We start from the raw sequence: 27,184 nt of genomic DNA on the forward strand, positions 1-27,184 counted from the left end.
GTGGGGCATTTTTGAATTCAGATACAAGAATGGTCAAATTATTTGCCTGTGGTTAGTGGTCTGTTATTAGAATTGCATGTAACCTGGTATAGCATGATTGTTCTTTGGTTAGGTGAGAGGTGGCAATGAAGCTTTCTCTGTCTACCTTGGACAAAGTAAAAAAAAGTATAAGCAACAAGCACAATGCATAGTGTTGTTTATTCAAAATGATCTTGGAAAGCATAAGCTGTGACTCTAACCACTGTTGTAAAATTCTTGACAGGAGATGCATATATAGTTTACCTTAATTTTAGGTGGTTTCTTCATCTTGCCTGGTGCTCTTGGGACCAAATATGCATTTACACAACTGGTTTTTCTGAAATAATTTTTCTTTGCTCTCTGCCTTTTGCTACATGGAGCCAAAATTTTCTTTTTGTCTGCCTAGAAATACATGAATATAGAACTAAAAGCTGAATGCGTTTTAGATTTTTTGATATTATCTTAAATTCAACTCTTGTTCTTTTCTAATTCCAATAATCGGTAGATAACATTATGCATTCATGTTCAGGCTGTTGGTGGAGTGCTTTACCAAGTATTGTGTTGTAAGAGAAGCTATTCGGCATTTTCGTGCCCTTAAACGCTTTGAAGGCGGAACTAGAGTTTTACATAATGAAGGAAACTTTGGGGATCCGCTATCTTTGTATCTTCGGGCTTTATGTCGAGAAGGTGTGCATATACTGTATTATGTTTTAACAGTAATACATATTTCTAATCATTTGATTTCTTCCTTTCTTTCAATGCATACTGGCTAGAGTTTTTGAACCATGCAATATAAAATCGTGCTTGAATAAATTGTAGCCTAAAATTTATGCAATAGTGGTGGCTAGAAGTTATGCCAATCTGCAGTTAATTTGTATAAGCCAGGTAGCATGGGAACCAAACTATCATGCAAGATACTTCTTCAAGACTTATGCCATTTTGCAATAGTGAAAGTGTCAATACCTAAAATTGTTTGTAGATGTTAAAATAGTGTCCAGCTGTCTGTCAAGTCTTTTCTATCATCTCTTACGTAATAGTTGTTAGATCATACATGAAATAAATCAAGTCCAAAAGTGTTTCATTGTCCTAAGTGGTTGATGGAGGATATAAGCTTTAATGGGCTCTGATACCAATTTTGATGTTGGATCTTAGAAATTCAACTCTATGTTAGGATTCCTATATGACCTTGAAGGATTCTTGATAGAGGTTTATAGTTGAAGGGTTCAAATATGGTTAGGTGAATAAAGATTGGATCTTGAGGGAATTTGATGGTTGTTTGGCGTTGAAACAGTTAATTGAACTAGAAACAAATAATATGAAGGCAATTACACCCTTAAAGCTCTATCTCAATTTTATGGACTAAATTGCCAAATTGTTTCCTAGAAGATTAGGACTTCTAAAGAATATTTTCCTAGGAAGAATCAGACTCCTAATAAGAAATAAAATTAATTAAGAACTTCTAAACCAAATAGAAAAAGAACTCAAAACATAAAATATGACTAATGGGTCTCTTGTGCAGCTCATTCTAGAAAATATGGACTTACCTAACAACCCCTGTTTTGGTAAAACTTCATGAAAATTGAACCAACAACTTTCTTACGTGCAGCCTGCAATGGAGATCAGGCTTATAGGATTAAGTTTAGTCTAGGGTTTCTAGTTGTTTCTCTTAGCCTTGTATGTGCTTGCTTGTGTTTAAACTAAGGATTTATAAGATAGATTCTTTTTTTTGATAAATAATGGAATTATATATTTTTTTTGATAGGTAACAAAAAAATTTATTAAGAAAAATAGCCAACCCAAGTAAAACAGGAAGGGAAAAAAAAGGAAAATGCGGCAATGCCGCACTCCAAACAAGGAGAGTATGTAAGAAAAAGGACTTAATCTCTAGCAAAGACCGTTCGCATCCCTCAAAGCATCTAGCATTTCGTTTGCTCCAAATACACCACATCAAGCAATGTGGCACAATTCTCCAAAATTCTATATTGCGATGTCACCTGAATTTACCTTGCCAAGACTTAAACACCTCAATTACCTTATGAGGCATAACTCAATGAATACCAAACGAACAAAACACCAAAGACCACAACTCAAAAATTGTGGGGAAATGAAACAAAAGATGATCCACCGACTCCCCACACCTCTTACACATGTAACACCAGTAAAGAACAATAATACGCCTTTTGCGAAGGTTACCAGTTGTAAGAATCTTACCTAAAGAAGCTGACCATGAAAAGAAAGCCACCCTTGGAGGAACCTTCGATTGCCACACCAACCTCCAGGGGAAAGAAAGAGTGGGACGGTAGAAAGAAAGATAAAAACCTCTAACCTTAATACTCCTTACTGGCATCCAAATAACCTTATCAAGGCCAACTCTGCGCACTTTTGAAGAGTAAACAGTGTCCATAAATCTGTCAAAAGAATCTTCCTCCCAATCTTGCGGAGAACGACGAAAATGAAAATTCCAATGAATCCTTCCACCAAACCAACACATAACCTTCGCCACTGAAGAGTCCCTTGCCTTACTAAGACAGTAAAGTTCTGGAAAAGCCTCTTTGAGAGTACAATCCCCACACTACACATGCTTCCAAAACTTCACTCTAATTCCATTACCCATATCATACCATAGGAGTTTAGAAAAAATCAACCAGCCACTTGTAATAAATTTCCAAAGGCTAACGCCATGTGCACTTGTCACCTTTTTCGTGCACTAACCACCCTAAATATTCCCATATTTTGTCTCTATAATCCTCCTTCATAATGCATCTCTCTAAATCATACCTTCATAACCATTTGCCCAACAAGGTAGAGTTAAAACTTCTCAATCGTCTTATACCTAATCCCCCCACCTGCATTGGCTTACCAACCCTAGCCCATTTCACCAGGTGTAATTTAGCATCCCCACTACTAACGCTTCAAAGAAAATCTCTCTGTAACTTCTCCATGCGATTAGTAACCTTCCCAAGTACAGGAAGAATGGAAATGAAATAAGTAAGTAAGGAGGAGAAGGTACTTTTAATAAGAGTTACCTTACCCCCTTAGATAAATAAAGCCTCTTCCATCTTCCTAGTCTTCGCTTCATCTTCTCTAATATAGGATTTCAGATTGATAGCTCGTTGACTTTAGCGCCCAAGGGAAGTCCCAAATATTTCAAAGGAAGGGAGGAATGCCTACAACCCAACAGTCCCACCAACACATCCAGATTATGTACCTCTCCAACTGGTACCAATTCTAATTTCCCCAAGTTAATTTTTAAACTTGAAGCTTCCTCAAATCTAGTTAGAATCTCCCTCAGAGTAACTAACCGATTAGGGTCAGTATCACAAAAAATAAGTGTCATCTGCAAATAAAAGATGAGACACCCTCATCGAAGTACTAGGGGTAGAACCTACATAGAAACCCGAAAACTGTCCAATAGCTGTTGCCACATCCAACATATGTCTCAAAGCCTCCATGACAACATCGAAGAGCAATGGAGATAGAGGATCCCTTGCCTAATTCCCCTAGTGCTTCCAAAAAAATCCGAAGGAATCCCATTAATCAAGATGAAAAATTTAACAGTAGAAATGCAACATATAATCCATTTTCTCCACATATCCAAAAACCCACAATGCTGCAACAAATACATTAAAAACTCCAATTCACATGATCATTCGCCTTCTCCACATCCAACTCACACAACACCCTAGGAATCTGTGTCTTCAATCTACTATCAATACATTCAGAAACAATTAACACGGAATCCAAAATTTGTCTACCTTTCATGAATGCATTCTGAGAATTTGAAATAAGCCCAAGAGCCACCTTTTGGAACCGATACACCTTCGAAATAAGCTTATAAATCCCACCAATTAAACTGATAGGTTGAAAATACTTGATCTCCACAGCATTTTCCTTTTTAGGGCAAGAAAAGAAGTATTAAGACTCTTCTCAAAAACAATTTGAGTATGGAAGTTCTGAAAGACTTCCATAATCTCTTTCTTCAAAACACTCCAACAAGACTGGAAGAATGCCATGGAAAACCCATTCGGGCCAGGAGACACCTTTTCCTCGTCAAAAAGCCTATCTAACCAAATAGCATCTTCTTTGGAAATTCTAGTTTATTCCACATCATTAAGGACAGGTCTATTTAACCACATTCTCTTAATAAAGCTGCCTATAGAAATGAGAAATGCACTCTACTATGTCCTTCGGATCTGAGGACAGTTCTCCATCCACCATAAGCCTAACTATGGAATTTAACCTCCTGTGAGAATTGGCTATACGATGGAAAAATTTAGTATTCTTGTCTCCTAATACAAAGCAATCTAGATTTCTGCCTCCAACAAATTTCTTCCAAAAAAGAAGTTTTTTCTAGCTCACCTTGGATTCTTTCCAAGTCCAGCTTTCCTCGTCCGTTAGTTCACAACTCTCCTCAATAGTCTCCAGTCCACTAAGATCCCTCCACAACTGTTTCCCCCATTCTTCTACATTTCCAAACACCTCCACATTCTATTTTTTCAAATCATTTTTCAAAAGCTTTAGTTTGTTTGCCAAAACAAAACTCGGAGCACATTGAAAATGATGAGATTCCCACCAAGAACACACCCTATCCACAAAACCGTCATCCCTAAGCCACATGTTCTCAAATCTAAAAAGCCTCTTGCCCCGATGAAAAGAACCACCCTCTAGGACAGTCGGAAAGTGATCCGATAATAATCTAGACACTCTTCGCTGGCAAACCGTAGGAAACTTATCCTCCCAATCTGCTGAGAACAAAAATGTATCCAGCCTAGCCTTCGAAGGGACTTCTCGAGAATTAGACCAAGTAAAAGTTCCTCCTTCCAAGGGGAGATCAATAGACCAAATAACAGAATTATATTAATAGAAAATCCAGGTCCACCGGGGGTGTACATAAGATAGAAATTAAGTATGTCTAAGTTTCTATATTGGTTTAACTTACGTGTAGGAGAGATTTTACTTGCCAAGCAAATCTATTCAAGTCTATAAACATAGGTAGCGTTAATGTTGGTGAATCTGATCTACTCTTTTGGTCCATTTTGTAATAATTTCTTCTTTTTGGGATTAATGGTTAATAGTATGGTTTTATAGCTGAGGGTTTTTTATCCAAAATTTGTCTTTTCCCATTTAAGTTCAAAAACCCATGTGTTCAGGAGTGTCAGAATTATTATTGATGATTAAATCTGCCACTTCACATGCTTATTTTGTTGGGCAAGTGACCTCTCAAGCCAAAGTTTGACACCATATTAGGACCCATCTATTCCAAATTTTTATGCTTTGAGGTAGTAAACTGACAATGTTTATAAAGCACCCCCTACACTAACCTGATTAATTGTAATAACAAAAATTAAATGTTAATGATGGAGTTGCATGTTTGTTTTGAGGCATAATTTCTAGTTTCTCTCCAGTCTTCTTTTTCTTTCTCAGTGTGCATTGGAATTGCTCTCTATTTTGCTGTTTCAACATGTGCTACAAACTTACAAAATAATTTAATCCTTTGTATGTTGAATTGTTGATAACAATATTATTTTGACTAATAATTTTTATGTAATGAGGGCTTCACTATTTGAGTTAAGCCATGTATGAGGCTGGCCATTGTTGTTTAGGTTTTTACTTTAGGATCTAGCATAGTAGCTTGGAAGGTTTCTGTTTAGAAAATAATTAATTCTTAGTCTACAATGGAATCACAAGTTATGTCACCAGATGTTGTATTTGGACCTTCTAGTAGTCATTATCTTTGTTCAAATTCTATCATTAATTAAAGCTCAGTATACATTTTTTCAGGTTAGTTTGTAGTGCTTCTACCCATAGTTTATTGTTCTAGCTTTTAGGTTTATTACAGGTGTGGGATTACTACCTCTTTAATAATCTGGTAGGTTCAAACAATATATATTTTTTCACTCTGTTTTTTACTTACGTTTTGGATTTTTCTTCATTCGACCTCACTAAGAAATGTTTCTGAGCTAGTAGTCATGTTTAAATCCAGGCAGGATTGTTGAGTTGCTAGAAGCTTTAGAAGCTATGGCAAAAGATAACCAACCAATTCCACCACGAGCCATGATCTTGAGCAGGAAGTACCGGTCTTTAGTGAGCTCATGGATTGAACCTCTACAAGAAGAAGCTGAACTTGGATATGAGATTGATTACATTGCTAGGTTTGCTTTATAATCAATACATTACTACAGTGCTGCGAGTCTATACATTGATATTTATTATTTTAGTTATTTCATTGAGTGTAAATTGCAAGCTAAAAAGTGTGTGTTCCTGCGTACTGGAGCTAAGCAACATTTTCATTGATGAAAATACCGAGTACACAGGGAGTATACATGGAACAACATATCAAACTCTCTAAGTAAAAGATCAAGCATATTCAGGAATGAACACAATGAAAAAAGAGACCTTCATGTCTTTTTAATACAATTTTGTATTATGTTATAAGTTTTAGCCCTCCATTCTATGATGTCCTATTTTTAGATTTGCCGAATGCTCTGTTCCCCTATTGTACACAGCGGCATTGTTTCTAATCTATATCTGTATTATATTAAGAAATTTTGTCTCTCTGCCACTTAGATGTAGACAAATGTAAGAATATTGTATAGATAAATATCTTCTCAATATTTCATTGTTAGGCTTCTAAATAGCAAAATAGCTTTCATGGTAGACCATCTTGGCATGAAACTAAATTGATTCTTCAATATTGTTATTTTGTGTGTTAATCTATGTACTATCACTTTTTCCCAGTGTTTCATCATGTGACTGAAACTTAATTCCATGGCAATTTGTATAGTTTAAAATATCTCCTTTGTTCAAGCTCCACCACCTAATTCTTGGGTTCTCTGTCTACTGTATCTTCTTTCCATCTTCTAATACAAATATCTAGTACTAGCAGCTTATGTTGTGGTTACATTCTTTCTTTGTATCACCTTTGCAATTTATACAACATTTACTATCAAATTTTGGAGTAAGGATGAAATCTGTTTGGCTAATGATTATCCAACTTTTGATGGTAATTTGTGTGTGAATCTCTTCTTGAATCAAAGTGTTCATCAATGTCAATTCACTTATGGTTGTGAAGTCTAAAGTGGCATTTCTTGATTCTTCCTTACTGCATTCAAATCCCCCTCTCTTTTCCAACATTATCCTTCAGGTCTTCTCCAATTAAAATATCCAAGTTGGTAACACGTGCATCAATTCATCTATTTAAAATTTATTTCTTAATGTTTTCTTCCAACTCTATTTGAGGAACATACACTGTAACTATGTTAATTGTCTCTTCTCTTAAATCAAGTTTTATTAATAAAATTTTATCCTCTATCATCATAACCTCAACAATTCTTCAAGAATTTTATCTACTATTATCCTTTCCCCATTATTATTTTTATCTTTTTATGGATATTGTAATTTATATCTTGTATGTTCAACTTCCCTAGATTTCTCACCTAGCCACTTAAGGGTGTATTTGTTTATTCTCCTTCTGGTCATTGTATCTATTATTTTTCCCATTTTCCCAATTAAAGACCCTTTATTCCGTGCCTATATGAGTCCTATTCTCATGGACAAGCATCTTTACCTGTTGCTTGTGGAATCATAACTCAAGTATTGAATAGAAATTGATGGGACTTTTGACGTTTTATTTTGCTTCAAATATTTTATTTGATCATTTATTTCTTCATTTTTTTTCCAGGCATGTTTTACCATTGGTCTAATGCATGCCCTGATCATAACTTTACTGTAAGGTATTGAGTGTCTTTGCACATGAATCAGGTATATTGAAGAGGGTGGGCTTACTGGTGACCGCAAGCGATGGGTACCTAGAAGGGGGAAAACTCCTTTAGATCCAGATGTTGCTGGATTTATATACTCTAATCCCATTGAAACCTCCTTTAAACAAAGATGTATTGAGGATTTGAGGGAACACCACCGAAAGCTTTTGAAAACCTTACAGAATGAAGGACCTTCAGCTCTAGGGGATGCATCAGAATCTGATTATATCAGAGTGGAGGAATGGTTAAAGAAAATCATAAAAGGTCCTGATCAGAACGTTTTAAAACCCAAGGCTGCTAGTAAGATGATAGTATCTGAACTGAAGGAAGAACTAGAAGCACAAGGTCTGCCAACTGATGGAACTAGAAATGTTCTTTACCAGCGAGTGCAAAAAGCAAGGAGAATAAACCGCTCTCGTGGTCGGCCTCTATGGGTTCCTCCCATTGAGGAGGAAGAAGAAGAGGTTAATCTCCTCTTATTAATTTACTCTTAAACCATATACATATTTCCTGAATACTCATATATCAATCTGTATTTTTTTCATCTGGCAGGTTGATGAAGAGCTTGATGAACTAATATCTCGGATCAAGCTTGAAGAAGGAAATACAGAGTTCTGGAAACGTCGCTTCCTTGGAGAAGGATTTAGTGATGATCATGAGAAGCCTCTGGACATGAGCAAATTAGAGCCTCCAGATGTGTTGGATGATGCTGATGTAGAAGATGCTGCAAAAGAGGTGGAGGATGATGAGACTGATGAGGAGGAGGATGTAGACCAGACTGAGAGCCAAGATGGAGACAGGGTAAAGGATAAGGGGGTCGAAGCCAAAAAGCCACTTCAAATGATTGGAGTTCAATTGTTGAAAGATTCTGATCAAACAACTACTTCATCCAAAAAGTCGAGGAGAAGATCCTCTCGAATATCAGTGGAGGTATTAAAGTCTGTAATGGTTTCATTTCTTACCATTCCTTTCTTTTTTCCGGGGGGGGGTTGTGGCTGTTTAAGTTTCTGATATCAACTCAATAGGTTAATTTTTTAACCTGATGCCACTGTTTCGGTTCCACAAGAAGATATGAAAGTCTGGAAGAGTTGCATGTTTTTTTTTTGGATAAGTAATGTAAGAATTTTTATTAAGAAAAAAAGCCAACCAAGTACACTGTAAGTGTACTACAGCGGCACAATTCAAGAACTCAGATTCCAACGATCAATAGGAGTTGCATGTTTTTTTTTTGGATAAGTAATGTAAGAATTTTTATTAAGAAAAACAAGCCTAAAATGTGAGAATACAATATCTTCATGCATGTGGAGTATTTGGGTAGAGAGGGATGCTAGGACTTTTGAAGGAACTGTTTTATAATGTTAGACTAAAATTACTGTTATTTATATCATATTTCAATTAGATGATGAGTTGAGAGTTTTCTTCCAGGGCCTTTTTCATAGTTGTAAATATCTGTAATTTGGATGGTCTTTTTTTCCTTTTTTATTTACTTTTGTGTATCTCTTGTATATGTCTCATGTACTAGGTTTGATGCCCTTCCAATTCAATTTTTTTGAAATTATATTTTTGTTAAAGGAAAAAGAATATAGACCTGAATTTTTTTTTTCCTGAGAATCGATATAGGCCTGAAATTTGTGTAGCAGAATTAATGGTCACTATCCAAAATTACAGCTTGACTTACAAATTTTTAGTGATTTGTCACATATAATATGAATCTTTTTGAACTTATCAATAAAATAAATGCTAGTTTTTATTTTATTTTATTTTATTTTTTAATAAGTAGAAATGCTAGTCTTTTTGGCTTTATAATTTCTATGAATATGAATATCCGCTGAAGATCGGATGTATTAGTGGAATATTTGATTTTTTAAAGTTGTAAGTCATATTAGACTTAGTGTCTTTCTTTCTTCTTTTATAAACCCAAATTAGTTCGTTCTATTCCTTTTGAAGCCAAAACCCTAAAATTTTCCACCCTTTCAGATAGCAAATCATTCCTCTTAACATCATTAAAAGCAAAACCTTTTATTTTTTGCCAGAAAATTCTAGCAAGTAGTTTTCCATGTTTCAAATTTCTTTCATCCATCAAAATTCAATTTTTTCAAATCATAATTCAAACCACAAATCCTAATACTTCCTTTTGGATAATCCTGTATACACAGATTCTCCCAAGCCTTACTGCAAGTACACTTAGATAGGTTTCCTCAATCTAAGAAATGTCACTAATATGTTTAAATTATTATAATAATAGTCTTTTTCATATCTGGTTTCTTGGTCGGATGTGCTTCGATTCTTTAATTGAAAAATTTAAGAGTATATGCTACGTGTGGAATTCTGTATATTGGTTTTTTGCTTTTGTTATTAGGGTTCCACTAGCTGTGGAATGGGACCACAATCTGTCTTTGGACCTATAATCTTACCTTAGAATATGTTCTGTATATGGATGCAGGACGATGATGATGAGGACTGGTTTCCTGAGGACATATTTGAGGCATTTAAGGAGCTGAGAAAAAGGAAGGTGTTTGATGTGTCAGACATGTATACATTATCTGACGCATGGGGTTGGACATGGGAGAGAGAACTAAAAAATGTAACTCCTCGAAGATGGTCGCAAGAATGGGAAGTTGAGTTGGCAGTTAAAGTTATGCTCAAGGCAAGTCCAATACCTTTTTCTCGCTTTTTTCTTTGCATGTGACATTAGTAATCCTTATTTTTGATGAGCACAATATTTCTTCCACAACCTAATCCTTTGTTCACTCCCCCCCCTCCCTTTCTTCCCCTCTTTTTTTTTTTTTTTGATATGTAAGAAAAAAGTATATTCAAAAAACTACTTTATGCAAAGAAGGACAAAGCATATCAAAGATTACAATAAAGAGAGAAAAGCAGGAACAAAGAAAAGAAACTAATTACAAAGAAATAGAGAGCTAAGAATCAAAGGGAGAGATTCACTAGATGTGAGTCCCCATGCTCTAGACCAATCAAAACGTGAACTAGTAAAAAAGGCAAGCAACTGGTCATTGGATCTATCTAAATCCTCATAAGTCCACTTATTACGTTCCCTTCAAATACACCACATCAAACACAACATAACTAAATTCCAAATGTTAGATGAATGCTTCCCCAACAATTCCACCAACCAAAAATGAAATTTGTGACTGATCTTGAGAGGACCCATGAAATCCCATAAGTTCTAAAGACAAAACTCCACAAATGATGAGCCTTGTCACAATGTAGCAACAAATGATCCACTGTCTCCCCATAGCAACGACACATGATGCGTCAATCAATGAAATCAAAACCCCTACTCCGCAAATAATGGCGTGTCTCTTTCTTTGTGTGCCTGACTGCCTGTCATGTGGTTCCTTGAATTCACTTTTCTTTTGCCCTATCGTTGAGTAGTTGTTAAAAATTGGAGCTGCAACCATTGCTGCCAAGGAGCCAAGCGGCATTAAGCCTTGAGCTACTTGAAGTTATTCTTGATGAAGAAACTATATCTCTTGCCTTCAATCTTGAATTGAGCTTTGACTACCAAACTTGAGCTTGGCTTGTGAAAAAGCTATTGGCTTGAGCTTGGCTTAGTTTGGTTCATTAAATTTGTCAAGTTGACCCATGCTTGAATAGAGATTGAGCCTCACTTCAATTGAAGTCCTGAATGCGTGATGGATTTCTCAACCAGTTAACCTTATAATGGCTTAAAATTGCAATCCTGATTGCGACACAGTAGTTCTTAAGGCAACAAATATGTTTGAATTCAATTGATTCCAATTGAATTCTCAATTCAGCAAATAAACTGATATTTTTTTGAGTATTTGAATTTTTAATCAACATGAAAGCCTAAAGTTTGCCTTCTTGTTGCTGACCACATGGAAAATGTAGAAAAAAGTACTTATAAAAAAACAAAAGAAAATGTAGAAAAAAGGTGTCTTAGGTCTAAGGGTTTCCTTATATAAGTGAAAGATTGGAGATCGGATACCCATCTCTTTCTCTCTCTGCCCACCACAACTCACTTTATTGCTTTAAAACTCCCTAAAAATTGCTCAACTTTACGTCAAAATGCTGTCACAATCACTCTTCTGTCTTCAAGATAAAAGAGAGTAGCTTTCTTTGTTTGGACTGTTGCCTTAGGGAAATGCTTGACGATTGATAATTTACGAAAAAGGAAGGTGTGGATTTTGGATTGGTGCTACATGTGCAAGAGAAATGGTGAATCGATTGACCATCTCTTCCTTCATTGTCCCATTGCTATGGATCTATGGTCTATGGTTTTGGGTTTATTTGGAGTAACTTGGGTTATGCTGCATACTATTTTGGGGCTGTTAGGGTGTTGGTAAGGCAGCTTTGGTTGTCATCGAAATGGTTATATTTGGTCCATCATTCCTCATTGCTTAATGGGGTGTCTTTGGAGGGAGAGAAATAGTAGATGTTTTGAAGATATTGAGAGATCTATTCCGGACCTCAAGCTATTCTTTTTTAGAACTTTAGTGGATTGGTTGTTTACTTTGCAAAAACAATCATTCCCTTTTATTGATTTCCTAGACTCTTGCAATTATTGTATTTGATTTCTTGACCCCTTGTACACTCCTTGTGTACTAGGGTGTTCCTTTTTTATATCAAAAAAACTTATTACTTATAAAAAAAAAGAAGATAAAAGAGAGAGAGGGTGTCCATGGTGGTTTGGCTGTTTGGATTCTTTAGGTTTTGGGAGTTGAGGAATCATGCACCAATCGTAACATTGCAAATTCAAAGGCACCTGCTAGTAGCTTTATCAGTTTGCAGCCTTAGCTACTGTATGCATTTATAAATGGATATTTTTTCTATGCAATTAGTTGAAGTGTTGATCAAATTGGATAATGTTTTTAGTGCGCCAGTTTATACGGAGAAGATCTTTCCTCTTTTTGAAATGGTGAGGCCAAAATTTACTGGCTAAAAGGAGGGAAAGAAGCCTATTGAAAAGTAGGAATAAGGATTTGCACCCCCCCCCCCCCCTTGCGCAGGCGCTCATGGTCGAAATAAGGAAAGTGGCCCTGCAGGGTTCACACAGCAATCCAAACAATCACTGATTTGATATCTGCTTCATGTTATGCTTTACACTAATGAGGCGAATAGTGATCAACCAACTTAATGCCTTCCCTAACCAAAGCGGACTCGAGGGCTCTTGGTATTGACGGGAATGAACCCTATCAAAATGAAAAGCAGCAAGCGGAGATTGAAGAAGCGAGCCCATATCAGAGAAAGCCATTGCATGCTAGCCTCTTTCTATTAGTAAGGTTGTCAAAAGGCTAAACTTGAGTTCCTTAATGAAAAAACTAAGAAAACAGGGGTAAGTGGGCGCAACAAGCAAGAAAAGGCCCCTTACATACATGGCCGTCATGTAACTCCTTAAGAATCATGTCATTTTCCTGTCATGTGTTACCACTAGTCATGAAAACTCGAAGTAAGCTCATGACTTGCCCCAATCTCTAAAGGGGCTTATATGAGCAGAGTGCTTAAGCCCCTTTAGAGATTGGGGTGAGGGCAGCTTTTTCAGTTTTTTTCCTTGTATTGGTCTTAGTGATCTTTCAAAAGTACCCTTCTTGTTTGTTCTGGATTTTTTATTTTGATAAATAATTAGTCAAGCCTTCTTAGTCAAAACAGCAGTGATATTCTTCCTTGACTCTATATCAAAAATGTAGTCTACCCTTTTGTCAATGACAAACCTCAAATGTAGCTAGTTAATTTCACAAATATCAAATGTCTGAAAAATATTTTAGATTTATAATTAGTTACAGGAACACTTGCAATTTTGTCTTTTGTCGTTTTTGGCTGCATTGGATTTTATGTTGGACAAGCTTCATCACTGTAGGTGATCACTAGGTCACACTTCTTGTATCCGTATCAGATAGAAAAACATATTGAAATCTAGAATTTGTTGATTCAATCGAACCTTTAAATTGTGAATGCATGATGGCGATGACGTTTTGGGGAGGAAGAGACTCATTTGTGGAGATGGGTCATTGCATTAAAGCATGGGGTGGATGGGGGGTGGTTGGAGAATGAAAGCCACTGTAGAAATCATAGATGATTTGATGTAGCTTATGGAAAGAGTTTCATTGTAGGGTAGGATGAATTTATGCATTTTGAGGTGGGGAATAGAGAATGTGTACGATTTTGGCATAATAACTGATAAGTGGTGTGGAGATCTACCCTTTTACTGTTTGGTAGTTGACCAGGACACTTTAGTGGCTTCATACTTGGAATGCAATACTGAGGGAGAGAGAAACACTAGGTTGTTTGCTTTATAAACAGTTTTAATGACTGGGAGTTGGATTTGGTCATTTCCCAGATTGGATCATTGCTTTCAAATATACAAAGGAGGATAGGTCCTAATAGAATGAGATGGAGTTTGCGAGGTACGGGGGTGTACGATGTGCGATCATACTATGGTGTGCTGCAAGCCAAGCCCCAAGAGAGATCTCTTTCCCATTGAGAGGAATTTGTTGTGCCAAAGACCCAAAGTGGGTAGCTTCTTCTTTGTAGTGTGGGGGAAGATTTTGGCTAATGATAACCTTAGATAGGAATCGCATTATAATACTGGTGCTGTTTATGTAATATGATAGGAACCAAATTTGTTTATCAGTGGAACATTTGTTACTTTATTGTGATTTTGCCTTTGCGATATGGGGCCATGTGCTTAGTATTTTTTGCAGTTAATTGGGTGCAGCCACATATAGTATTTTTTGCAGTTAATTGGCTTTTGTGGTGGGAGTGGAATCCCTGTACCTTTTTGAACATGTGGAAGGCTCGGAAGTGTAGTTGAGGCTTTCATCTCTTTTTATTTATTTATTTTTTTTATGATAGGTAGTTGAGGCTTTCATCTCTTACTTGTTGAAGGATTGACTGTTCTGGATCTCAGTGACAGTGGTACTGCCACCGAGTTTGCCAATTCAATCTGTTAATTGTAATTCTTTAGACATTCTTGTGCTTTGTATTGTTCATGAGGTAGGTTGTTTTTATTTTTTTTATAAAGAATATGATAAATTTACTTATATATAAAAAAGAAGTGTCATGTTTCTAAACCGCAGGTGGTAACTGCCACTTCTCAAATTCTCTCGTGTGAAAATGTTATTTTTCTAGATGCGCATAATCTTTTTATTACTGATTTTGAACTCACTATGTCACCATCTACACATTCTTGTGAGAAGAGGAAATGCTATTTGAGTTTGATCTCATTAGCAACATATTTGTTTACTTAATACTCCCTCTATTTCAATTTATTAACTTTTAAATTGAATATTAATATACCCCTGAAACTTGTGGTTTTTTATTTTTTGAATTTTCCTGCATTGTTTTGCAATTTGCGGACTAAAATAATACATTCTAAACATCTATAATGGCTATTTAGTGGATTTTTCAGATTTTATATATTTGTTTAGCATTTTTGGTTTGACTACATATTCAAGTGGACGATAGTAGTTGGGCACAAGAATTTTTGAGGACCATCAAAATGGGATGAAGAGTGTGTTTTACTAACATAGCTTAATTTTTTTATTTTTTATTTTTATTTTTTTAATGCTATACGAACTTTTTGTATATATTATAGTGCATATTTGTATCTGTGCTTACTAGTGACTAGAGCAAGAATGAACCTAATTAGTAAATATCTATTTTTGTTGAGATACATCCATGGAAGTGTCAAAGGTGAGCCAGGCACTTGCCTTGGCACCCGGGCGAGGCATAGTGCTAAGGCTAGAGCCTAATTCCCCTCCCTCCCTCGTTTATTTTTTAAATTTATAATTGCTTTTATTCTAATCTTGTTGTTAAACCTAAACTATATTGAGAATTTGGCTCCTCTCTCTAGTCAGTCCAGTGCCTTTTTGTCACCTCATGTCTCGGGCAGTACAAGGCCTTTGTGCCTTAAGGTTGCCTTTGACTATGTTGAAAACATCGTTCAACCCAAGAGATGGAAGAATTGACTTGATTTTCTAAATACTTTTACAGTCCAGAAAACCCATTGGCTGCATTGGAACTTACCTGAGAGTTTGCCTATGAGCTCTAGTTCAAATGGTACCTCATTCCCTTAAAAGTTCTTGGTGGAGGGTGAAGTTGTGGTTCAAGATCCATTGGGTGCATGTGTAACTTACCAATAAAAAAAGAAAAAAAAAAATCAATCTTTGATCAAAGAGTTACTACCTAGAGGCTAGCATTGATCCAGAGTTACAGCATCAAGTCCTATTTGAACATATTTGATGCATTAAAAATTTTCAAAAGTAATTAATATGTATAAGCTGATGTTCTCAGTAATACCCCTAAGTATCACATTTATTTTTAGTAAGCAAAACTAAGGTAGGAAGGGGGTCGTTGAGGTTGGGAAGGTCTTGGTTTAAATTCTGCTGCAGAACAGAAAATGAAATATTGATGTTTTGTTGTTAACACTTTCCTAGTGATTCAAAAGGGCTTTATGAGTCCTCCCTTATCAGGACAGTGGTTGAGCAAAAGTGTAGTATAAATCTTTAGTAAGTTAATGTTTTGATTAACGCTAAATTTATCAAAACATGTGTGTTTTGACACTTGTTTTGCCAAGAGCCTTGTAACTTAATTGGCACCTCCTAGTGTTTTCAATGGAGACATCCAGGGGCCAAATCCACCCCCTCCCTTCCCTCCCCAATTCTAACTATCGAATCAAAAAAAGTTTGTTATATATGAATATATGAATTTTCTTAACTTGATTTGTATATCATGTATTAATAGTATATTAAAACCTAGGCTTGAAGGATTCACTAGTGATTTCATTGATGTGGAAACTTTACCATTGCCTTACAAGCATCTTCTGTAATTATGTTTTATTTATTTATTTTTTTAATGATATAATTCAGGTAATAGAATTGGGTGGAAATCCCACTATTGGCGATTGTGCCATGATATTACGCGCAGCAATAAAGGCTCCATTGCCATCAGCTTTCTTGAAGATCCTGCAGATAACGCACAGTCTTGGCTATGTATTTGGGAGGTAAGATCCTGGTCTTTACAGATAAAGAAAGATCATATTTTTTTGATTTGCTAGTAAAGAAAGATTATGAGAGATGCGATTTTCTAGATTCAGTTTGACCACTTTCGTTGTGCTGGGCATCACATCTGTGTTGTTTGCCATATTAATTTTGGAAGTTTGCTTATATGCCCATTAAGAAAAGGTTGAAAATCTTGCATGGATAAACTTGATCTCTTTATAGAGCAATATCCACAAAAGAACGCAATTTAAGAGGTGCATGATTAGTGGGACAACATGGATGGACTTTCTCTAATGGTCCATTTGGATTGAGGGGGAGTAAAATAGAGTAGAGTAGAAATGACCCAAAATTAGCCTATTTTCAACTGACTCTACTCTACTCCCCTCTACTCCACTCCTCTCTTAATCCAAACGGGTCCTAAATTGTCCATGCATTAGATTGATGCAACAATGTGATTCTTTTTTTTAGCATTTTAGTAGTTTTCTTGCATTTGGATACAATGCATATATATATATATATGTGTGTGTGTGTGTGTGTGTGTATATATATGTATGTATGTATGTATGAGCATGGAAACTTAGAAACTTCATCGTGGTTGTGTAACTCATCAGAAAAAAGTCCAATCCAAAAAAGCCTTAAAATTGCATATCTTTTTGGCTATTTGAAATCATTACCATAAAACTTATCTTATTGTGTTTCCTCTATTGCAGTCAGCTTTACGATGAAATCATCTTGTTATGTCTCGATCTTGGGGAACTAGATGCAGCCATTGCAATTGTTGCAGACTTGGAGACATCTGGGATCACGGTTCCAGACCAAACATTGGACAAAGTGATTTCTGCTAGGCAAATGATTGATATTGCAGTGAATGATGCAACATCATAGCCGTGGTTTAGGCTTTTATCTCCCTCTTTGCATTGTCTGATTCATGGCGAATAGTATTTGTCAAGTTGCCATGTAATTAAGTAGGTAGCAGATTCCAGTGCCACAAATTCATAACAGAATTTGGTAACTGTAGTTTAGGTTTCAATAAACACAAATATGGTATAATTAATAAGAATATATCTTGTGCATATGACATCCAGATGAAACCTGATCGTTTCCCAAACAATCGCGTAACTCTTGAGTTAAAACTTGTCAATTTCTAATTGAGATCCTCAAATTAACCAAATCATTGACACTAATCATATTCATGTGCATTCATGTGTCTACACTAACATTTTGATAGTTCTATTCATTAATGTACCTCTAGGCATAGTTGTCAGTATTGTATGATATGCGATACTTGATACGTATTGTGTAAAGTTTCATATAGTAAGGTGTATGGGAAGTGCTCATGATTTGTACGATATATTGTGCGTATCATATGAATTGTATCGTTTCATAAAATTGTACGTTTTGTATGATACATAGACATAAGCTTTAAAGTGAGGGTTTTTTTTTTGGTGGGGTGGGGGGTTTACAATTTGCTCTTTTATTTAAATATAACAAGTTGTTATACTTGTTTTGGACATAAAATTACTAGGTACTTAATTTAGTCTAATAAAATAACAAGTCCATAAGTCTTTGTTTTTTCCCCCTTTCTTTTACAAAATTTGGACTATATACTTAAATTTCACTTTCACTTTCTTATTTACAATTTTTTTTTTTGCTATACTATGATTCTATGAATATTATATTAACTAATAATATAATTATTTTTAATTTTTATCATTATTCTAATAAGTCTAAGAAACTAGAATGCCAAGAAGAAATATATATGCGTGTGTGTGTATATATATATATATATATATTAAATTATTAAAATAAATGAACAAGAAGAGATACTAAATGTTGATGATGATTAAGAAAATTTCAATGAAGAAATAAGTTTGTAAAATGATGAATATCATGATAACTTTGACTTAGATGAAATTGATTACGCAAGATGATGAATATGATGAAAAAAATTTAATATTTTGAGTTATTTGTAATGTATTATCACTTTTGAGTTTAATCAATTTGAATGTGTATTTTATAAACACATGGTAGTCTGATTTATTTAGTTAGTTTGTCAAATATTATTATATAAGTGATGGTAAATTAGGCATTAGTGGAATATATTCAAAATTTAAAATGATTTTACCTTTTATATATATATATATGTATATTTATAATTTTTTATAAATTTTATTAAGTGTTTGTGTATCTTACTATACACGATACGATATGATACATGATACGATATGATACACAATAAATAAAAATAAGAAATTGATTCACAATACGATTTACGTTTTGACAACTATGTTTGTAGGCATTATTGTGTGAGAAAAGATACATTTGAACATAGCTTTGACAGCAATAATAAATTGAAAAAAATAAAAGATTTAGAGAGAAAGAAAGAGAGGTTTGTGTGGTTTGGTATGAAGGCCTACATCCATAGAAAAGTCTTTAATGACTACATCTTTACGATTGAGCACTATGTATTACAATGTGCCATTTTCTTTGACTGTTGTTCAAGAGTTGGGATCAGATTTGATATTGGTAGCAAATATCTATTGCATATTTAGAGAAGAATGACAGCAATAATTTGTGCAATTATATTTGTTACAGTGTAGTGACATGCCTAGTTAACTATCAAGATAAGATTTGTGGATGAGAAGGAGAATCTATTCTCTTTGTAAGTGTTTCTTTGATAAATGAGACACGAAATTGCATATTGATTCTTTGGCAGTAACTTTTATATAATTCAATTTTAGGGTCTCTTAAGGTGAGAAATTGATTATCTACATATCATACCCCTGTTTAGAAACATTCTAAGGATGGAATTGCCACTTTAATTTTTAAATAAAATTTAAAAGGAACATGTAATTATAGTATTGGAAAAGAAAAATTACAAGTAAACTCTAATTGAAATAGAAACATATAATCGACATTTCAAAATTTGGGTTTGGAGCTGAGGTAGTAAGGTGTTATGCACCAACATTGCCAAAGTATAAACCGTTTTTCTAGTATCCAATGGTCAAAAACATCTTTTGTGCATTACTCATGGGATGTTACTTTTACTAAAGGCTCTTAGAGTTTGTGGATCGATCCTAGGTGTGCAAGAACTAGATATGTTCTTGTGATTGCTCATTCCAAAGAGGATTATGGTATAATATTGAACTATATTTATCATAGTGACAGTTTAGATGTCACTTGCAGTTATACCATTGTAAAGTGTGTATTTTGAGAGATACACGACTTGAGTTGCAAGCTTTGTTAATATCTATAGACTATTGAGCTCTCACTTATAGTGATGAGTGATATTAGGAGGCTAATATTTTATGAACTAGCCAATATGCTATTACTTCATTTTGAAAATTGTAATAGGAAATTATCTTTATGGTACATGGATTAATTTAAACTCTATTACACTTCATTGATTGTATTTGGGAAATTGATTTTGATTTATATTATGCTATTAAATTGAGTAAAAATATTTAAATTGTTGGTCAGATACTACATTGTCTATTTAAATTATACATGTAAACTAAAAAGATAACTAATATTAGTTGCTATTTGATTTGTAATATGTGTAAAATATTATATCATATAGGAAATAATATCTGATTAACACAAAATCTAGTATTCGTATTAACAAAAATGAAAATGTGTAATTCAATGATGCGATATTGAATATAGTAAACCAATAAAAAATAGAGTGATATAATTAAAATGACAAAAGGTTACACTTGTACTATAAATATATATATATATATATAGAGAGAGAGAGAGAGAGAGAGAGAGAGAACCATATAAATTACTTGGACAAGTTAATTAGTGAATAGAAATAAATGCATGCATCTACCTATTAACACATCATAATGAATCAATACTTAACATAAATTCAATTGTTTAATGATATGGAAACCTAAATGAAGAGAATTTCCCAAGAATGCCCTATATGAAAATAAAATTTACAAGTTTTTCTTAATGGATAGTTTTCTCATGCAGTTGGCCCTAGCAGGTTTGGGGTGTGAGCGTTACATGCAATGGAGGTCCAAAGTACATTGGCATTGGCAACTTTGATGGAAGTTTGGGAAAAGGGGCTTCAAAATTAAGAGCATGCATCACTTGCCTTATAGAGGGTCGGATTGACGGATCAGGATGGCAACAAGCCAACTACCATTAAACACTCCATTTTCCACTTACCAAATTTCAAACTTAATTTGTTATCATCGGCTTGAAATAGTTGGCCCTTTCCCTAGAGATCCCACACCCACTCTATAGGCCTTACCTTGTTTGGTTCTGCCTGTGGCTCAATTGGCTTTCTTCCACATGCAATCTCAAGGAAAACAACACCAAAACTATAAATATCACTCTTTAGAAGTGTTGCTAGTGGTGAAACACTTCGAAGCTAGGTAGCCTGTGGTACCTGCCAAAATAGTTGTTTGTGAGCCCAACTCATGGTCTACAAGTCTTGCAAGGCCGAAATCGCCAAGCTTGGCATTGAAATTTGAATCTAATATGATATTGCTAGACTTTATATTCCACTCTTCATGAAGGTACAACAGTGCAGCAGCTAATCCCTATGCTATTTTATACCTCATTGGCCAAGTTAGTGTAATTTTTGCTCCAAATAAATGAGAATCAAGGCTTCCATTAGGCATGTATTCATACACAAGAAGAAACTCATTCCGTTTATGACACCAACCAATAAGCTGAACCAAGTTCCTGTGTCTTAGATGAGTAATGGTGTTCACTTTTGATATGTACTCATTTTTTCCTTGCTTTGATTCTTTTGAGACCTTAACAGCAACTTTTGTGTTGGATTCACATAACAAACCCTTGTAGACGCCTCCAAAGCCTCCCTCTCCAAGTTTACCTTCTTCAACAAAGTTGTTTGTTGCACGGCTAAGTTCAAGGTAAGTGAACCTCCTTGGCACAGTTCCTGCACAAATTTCATCACCCATACACATATCATCAATAAACTCTTCCATTCTCCCACTTTCCTTTTTTCTCCAACAGATGAACCAAAGTAGAACTAATCCACAACTCATGACTGCAACCAAGCTCACTGCAAAACCAATCCCCAATACCAATACGTTTTGTTTGGCAGGGTATTCCCATGAATCCCTTCTTCCCTCAAGCTAGAATTGAATGACCAAGAAAGTATTGTATGAGACTGGTTGAACTCACCTGTAGCAGCGGAGAATCCAACATTAACCCATTCTGGCAAAACAGTCCTCAAATCAACTATAAATGAAAGGATATAATTCCAGTTGAGGTCAAGATTCTCGGCAGAAGGAGTAAGGAACACACTCAGATTTTTGGTTGTTGAGTTATAACGTACCAATGAGCTTGCTGCTGGCCTGAAGTTAACTTGACTGAATGTGACGCTTGAATCGATGGAATTGACATCGATTCCTACATGATTATCTCTTGGATCCCACCAGTTTTTATAAGTGTCAAACTCAACTGCAACAAAATTATTTTTGCTAGACTCGTTAAAAGAAGATAAGAGTACCAGAACTAATCAATCCAAGATACCCACCATCTGAATTCTTAGGGATGTCCGAACCAAATGGTGCAATAAAGAAGGAGAGTCCATCACCAGAAACCTCATGAATAGATTTGATGTTAAAGGAGAATTGAGTTTCGAAGTCCGCAAGCCTCCCTGTGCTGTTATCCCAAAGGTGCACTTGTTCATGATATTAGGCACGACCAACACTATAGGTGTTGTTCTTGTAGCCGGAATCCCTTGTGAGTTGCAGACCTTTTGGTAGCGAGTGTGCATCACCCTGAAAGGTTATGTTGACAACATTTGAATTGAAACTAAAGAAGTTGAAGGAAATTGAGTTTGCAGAGGGAAGTAGAAATAAAAAGAAGATGAAGATGAAGAATTGACTGAGAAAACAATGGACTTTCTAATATTGAAGAAGGCTAGAATGTATGTTGGAGATGTCCATAAATGGTTACGTTGAATGTGTAGAGAACGATAAGTTGGATAGCAATCCTTTGGGACAACTTTAACTAAGCATTTGATCATATTATGTATCGTACGTGTATATCATTTTCATGTTGAGGATCTAGATTGAAGCCACCGCTTGGTCCCATATGCAAACAAGACTTTGTATACAGTGGGCTCTGCACTTCTCGCTCTCCCCTTTAAATTTTGTTTTTATTTGTTACCTATCGCAGCCCAACCAATCGGCCGGGTCCATCTAAATGATTTTTGGTTAAGATTTTAGGGAAAAATGCTAGGGTTATTACAAATTTTATTATATACTATAATTTATTAATTGATTTGACATTTTTACTAAAAAAAAAAAAAAATCAAACGTTCAATTTTAGGTGTTTGAAACTCACAAATCACATTCGGTACAATATCAGTTTAAAAATATTATGTATTAAAATATGTAGTAGCTTTAGTATTTTTCAAAATTTTATCACAGAAGAAACAATTCAAGTTTGTACCTGAGATTGTGCAATATGAGAAGTATTTGGGGCTGCCATCATTGATAGGGAGACATAAGAAGCCTAGTTTTAATTACATAAGAGAAAGGGTGTGGAAAAAACTTCAGGGATGGAAGGAGAAACTGTTGTCTTAGGCAGGTAAGGAAATTCTTATCAAGGCAGTGATTCAGGCAATACTAACTTACACTATGAGTTGCTTTAAACTCCTTTTGGAACTTTGTGCAGATATCGAGAGCCTCACTAGAAAATTTTGGTGGGGGCAAAAAGGAGATAGAAGGAAAGTATATTGGGTGAAGTGGGACACTCTTTGTAAACCCAAATCAGAGGGGGGTATGGGCTTCAAGGACCTAGCTAACTTTAATGATGCACTTTTGGCAAAGCAGGCATGGAGATTACTACACCAAAAAAACTCATTATTCTATAGAGTTTTCAAGGCGAGGTTCTTTCCCAACTGTTCCATCCTAGAAGCCCCATATTCAAACACTGGGTCCTATGCATAAAGGAGTATTCTAAAAGGAAGAGATTTACTGTTGAAGGGGGTCAGGTGGAGGGTTGGATGTGGAAAGGCCATAAGTGTATGGAAGGATGCATGGCTGCCCTCAACAACACAGCCTCGGGTCAGCTCACCTATTGTACAAGGTTTTGAAGGCATGAAGGTATCAGATCTCATTGATCCAACCACCAACAAGTAGGATCAAAACCTTTTGCATGGACTCTTCATACCCCACGAAGCAGAGCTTATTGCAAGCATTCCTCTGTGTTTGAACAAGGTGGAGGATGTAGTGGTTTGGCCTTTCACTCCCTCAGGTTGCTACACAGTGAAGTCCAAATCCAAGTTCCTAGTTGCGGAGCATCTTGGAAGCCAACAACCAAGCTCTACCCCTAATGATAAAGGTTTGTGGAAGATGATATGGAGTCTCTCTGTTCCACCCAAGGTCCGCAATTTCTTGTGGAGGACTTGCCAGAATGCCCTTCCTATCAAGTTCAACCTACGATAGCGACACATATTGAATGAAGATACTTGTGATTCATGTAAAGTGGAGGTGGAAGACATATATCATGCATTATGGGGATGTAACCAGCTCTCACAGATATGGGATTCCATTCCTTCGTTCTCCTTCAGACAATCAAAAACCTTCTCATCGGTCCAAGAAGTGATAACGTTTACTTATGAAGAATGAAGAATGTTGAGCTTATGGCATCGGTTATGTGGACCATTTGGCACTGTCGAAATCAGGTACAAACCTCATCCAAAGAGTACCCGTTGTCACAAGTAATATCAGCAGCTTCACAGGCTTTAGCCACTTTCCACGACTCTATTTCTGTCACCCCAAAACAGAGCCTACACAATGTACCAACTCAGATAAGGTGGTCTCCTCCCTCGGTGGGAACGGTCAAGGTAAATTTCAGCAGGGCCATATTCAAAGATATACGGAAAGTAGGCATCGGAATGATTGTTCGTGACAGCAACGGGCAAGCAATAGCCTCTCTGTCCGAACAAACTAGCCTACCTTTTTCCCCGGAGATAGCTGAAGCTATGGCCGCAACAAGGGCGATATCTTTTGTACAAGACCTTGGTTTCACTTCTTTCATCTTGGAAGGCGATTCAGTTAACGTAATAAACACCTTGAACTCAGATGAGAAGTCCCTATCTAACTATGGTCATGTACTCAGCTCAGCAAAATCCATGTTGGTGGCAAGCAGTTGTGTTTCATTCTCCCATGTTCGCCGTGCGGGTAATTGTGTAGCGCACAACCTAGCTAAACATGCTAGACATGTTAGAGGTTTTACAGTGTGGACTGAAGATGTTCCTCCACACCTGAATTCTGTATTTCTCGCCGACCATGACTAATTTTATTAATAAAGTTTGAAGTCTTCTTTCTCAAAAAAAAAAAAAAAAAAAAAGTTTGACTATTTGAGCATTTCATCTTAATAAGTATGTTAATGTATGAATGTGTCCATAATTGTTTTTTTTTTTTTTTAATCTTAATGTTAGCCATACACGGATTGAGTCTGAGTGTGAGTGGCAAAGTGATGCAACGGATCATTCTAATTATATATATGTTTTTCTTGAATGAATGATATAATGCAGGTAATAGAATTGGGTGTAAAACCCATTATTGGCGATTGTTCCATGATAATGCAGACAACACACGTTGTGTTTATTAGAACTATAGTAGTGGTTAGCTAGTAAGCTACTCAATTAACCAGTCAAATGCTAAGAGCCTATGTTATTTATTTATTTTTTATTTATTGCAATTCTATAGTACAACCTAAAGCTATTTAATTCAAGGGTGTCCTCTTAAAGAATTGAGTTTTCCCATCAGCATTCTCTAATTAAGCAACCCAGCCCCTTGGCCCCCATCCCTCATAACTAAAGTTCCGATCCTTAGCCACATCATTAAGAGTTTGTTTAAGAAAAATTTATTTAGTTGAAATTGAAAACTTTTTACTGAAAGTACTGTAAATAAAACTAAAAACTAGCTAAAATAGTACAATAAGACTCATTAATAGTACCAAAAAGTGTAATAAAACTCATGAATAGTAGTAAAAATAAACTAAATAGTAAAAAAAAGTTGTCTTTTTCAGCCAATACTGTTAGGACATATGTGGATTATGTTAAGAACATATGTAATTTAGAATTGGCTAATCCTTTGACAAAACGCACTCTACTTGTAATTGGGCAGATCTAGGATATGTTTAATACTTCAAGGAACAAAAGTTCAAGTCCAAGTATTGAAGTCATGCAAATTTGTCCAAGAATCAAGTGAAGAAGTGCTGTTCTTTAAAACTCAACAGATGTATCTATCAAGATTTAAAATGTGAAGCTCGATAGATAAGCTCAACAGTTGTATTTGTAAAGTTGTAATTTACAACTATGTGTTTTGTTGGCTTTAATTCTATGCCAAATTTGATTAGGCTTGGAGGGTCTCTTGTTAACCCATGTATCCTAACTGATTGTTTAGTGGATCGATTATCGCTTGGAAGGCGGTGGAGAGGTTTTTCGTCGAGTTCTTTGGTTTCCTCTTCGATAACACATCGGTGTATTATCTTGTGTTTGCATTCTTCTTCCTTACTCTTTTACCTTTCATTTTACTGTTGTGTTATAATGATTATGGGTTAGAGTAGCTTGTTTGCTTATCCGCTCGCATTTACTTTATTCCGCACTTAGCATTAAGTTAGAGTAAAATCAATCGAGCCGTAACTTTAATTTGGGGGTCTAAATTGCTCTTGCGTTTTCACACATTTTCAAGCATTCAGTATCTATTGAGAATTACGAAAATTAGTTTTTCAGATCTGATTTCACGCGTATCCATGTGTATGTGTTTAAGTTTTCTTTTCTCACAACCCTAAACATATATAAGAATTATTTTAAGGGCTGTCACACTTGATGCAAGTGAATGCAAAGAGGTTTTCTGCAAGCATATTGTGACTGGAGACATATGTCTTAGTTCATCTTTCTTTTGAAGAAGTTGTTATTTTTGTACACCGTAGGGTTTTGTAACTAAGGAGCTTCTTGATCTTCATCATATGGATGAACTTAAGAACTTTGTAGCCAACATTATTTTCAAGTTGGTGTGTTAGTCATGTACTTGGATTCGTGCATTGATTGGTTAGTCACGTACTGAGAGCCATACATTAAAAAGGAGAGATTGTCATCACAGAACAAGTCCAATTGGGTATTGGGGTAAGGGTTCAACTATAGGTTGATATAAGGTACTGGGATTCCTTTACTTGTAACCGCTTGTTTTGATAATAGTGGATTCTCGAGGGTGGTGACCTTAAATTCACTCGGTAGGGTTTTGCCTCTGTGGTTTTCCCCATTCATAAACAAATAACCTGTGTCAAATTTAATTTCCACTACATTTAGTTTAATTGGTGATTTGTTTGTGCTACCACGCGTTATTGCGTGTAATTGAATCTAATTAATTTACTTAGCTAATTAATTGATTAATTTACCAAAGGGGTCAATACATTCTTGGCCTA

General features: G+C 35.5%; 2 protein-coding genes and 1 pseudogene across 3 annotated transcripts in view; 2 read left to right on the forward strand and 1 right to left on the reverse strand.

The window, feature by feature from the left end:
* The window catches only part of LOC115981511, a 35,907-nt gene extending 18,040 nt beyond the window's left edge, over positions 1-17,867 (forward strand). For both annotated transcript variants that reach the window (XM_031103704.1, XM_031103705.1), the window contains 7 exons: positions 548-705; positions 6,002-6,170; positions 7,780-8,242; positions 8,331-8,708; positions 10,222-10,425; positions 16,625-16,758; positions 17,467-17,867. In XM_031103704.1, the coding sequence (XP_030959564.1) occupies positions 548-705; positions 6,002-6,170; positions 7,780-8,242; positions 8,331-8,708; positions 10,222-10,425; positions 16,625-16,758; positions 17,467-17,641 (1,681 nt within the window). In that variant the 3' untranslated portion in view covers positions 17,642-17,867. The remainder of the gene's footprint in view (positions 1-547; positions 706-6,001; positions 6,171-7,779; positions 8,243-8,330; positions 8,709-10,221; positions 10,426-16,624; positions 16,759-17,466) is intronic.
* Positions 17,868-20,740: 2,873 nt separating this feature from the next.
* LOC115980768 lies at positions 20,741-22,944 on the reverse strand (annotated as a pseudogene).
* A 1,430-nt stretch (positions 22,945-24,374) lies between these two features.
* LOC115980769 lies at positions 24,375-25,049 on the forward strand. The gene has a single exon (XM_031102988.1). It carries the CDS (start codon positions 24,375-24,377, stop codon positions 25,047-25,049), a length of 675 nt encoding a protein of 224 aa, XP_030958848.1.
* The last annotated feature ends 2,135 nt before the right edge of the window (positions 25,050-27,184 follow it).

This window comes from Quercus lobata, chromosome 3 (assembly GCF_001633185.2).
Source record: "Quercus lobata isolate SW786 chromosome 3, ValleyOak3.0 Primary Assembly, whole genome shotgun sequence".
Classification (NCBI taxonomy): Eukaryota; Viridiplantae; Streptophyta; class Magnoliopsida; order Fagales; family Fagaceae; genus Quercus; species Quercus lobata.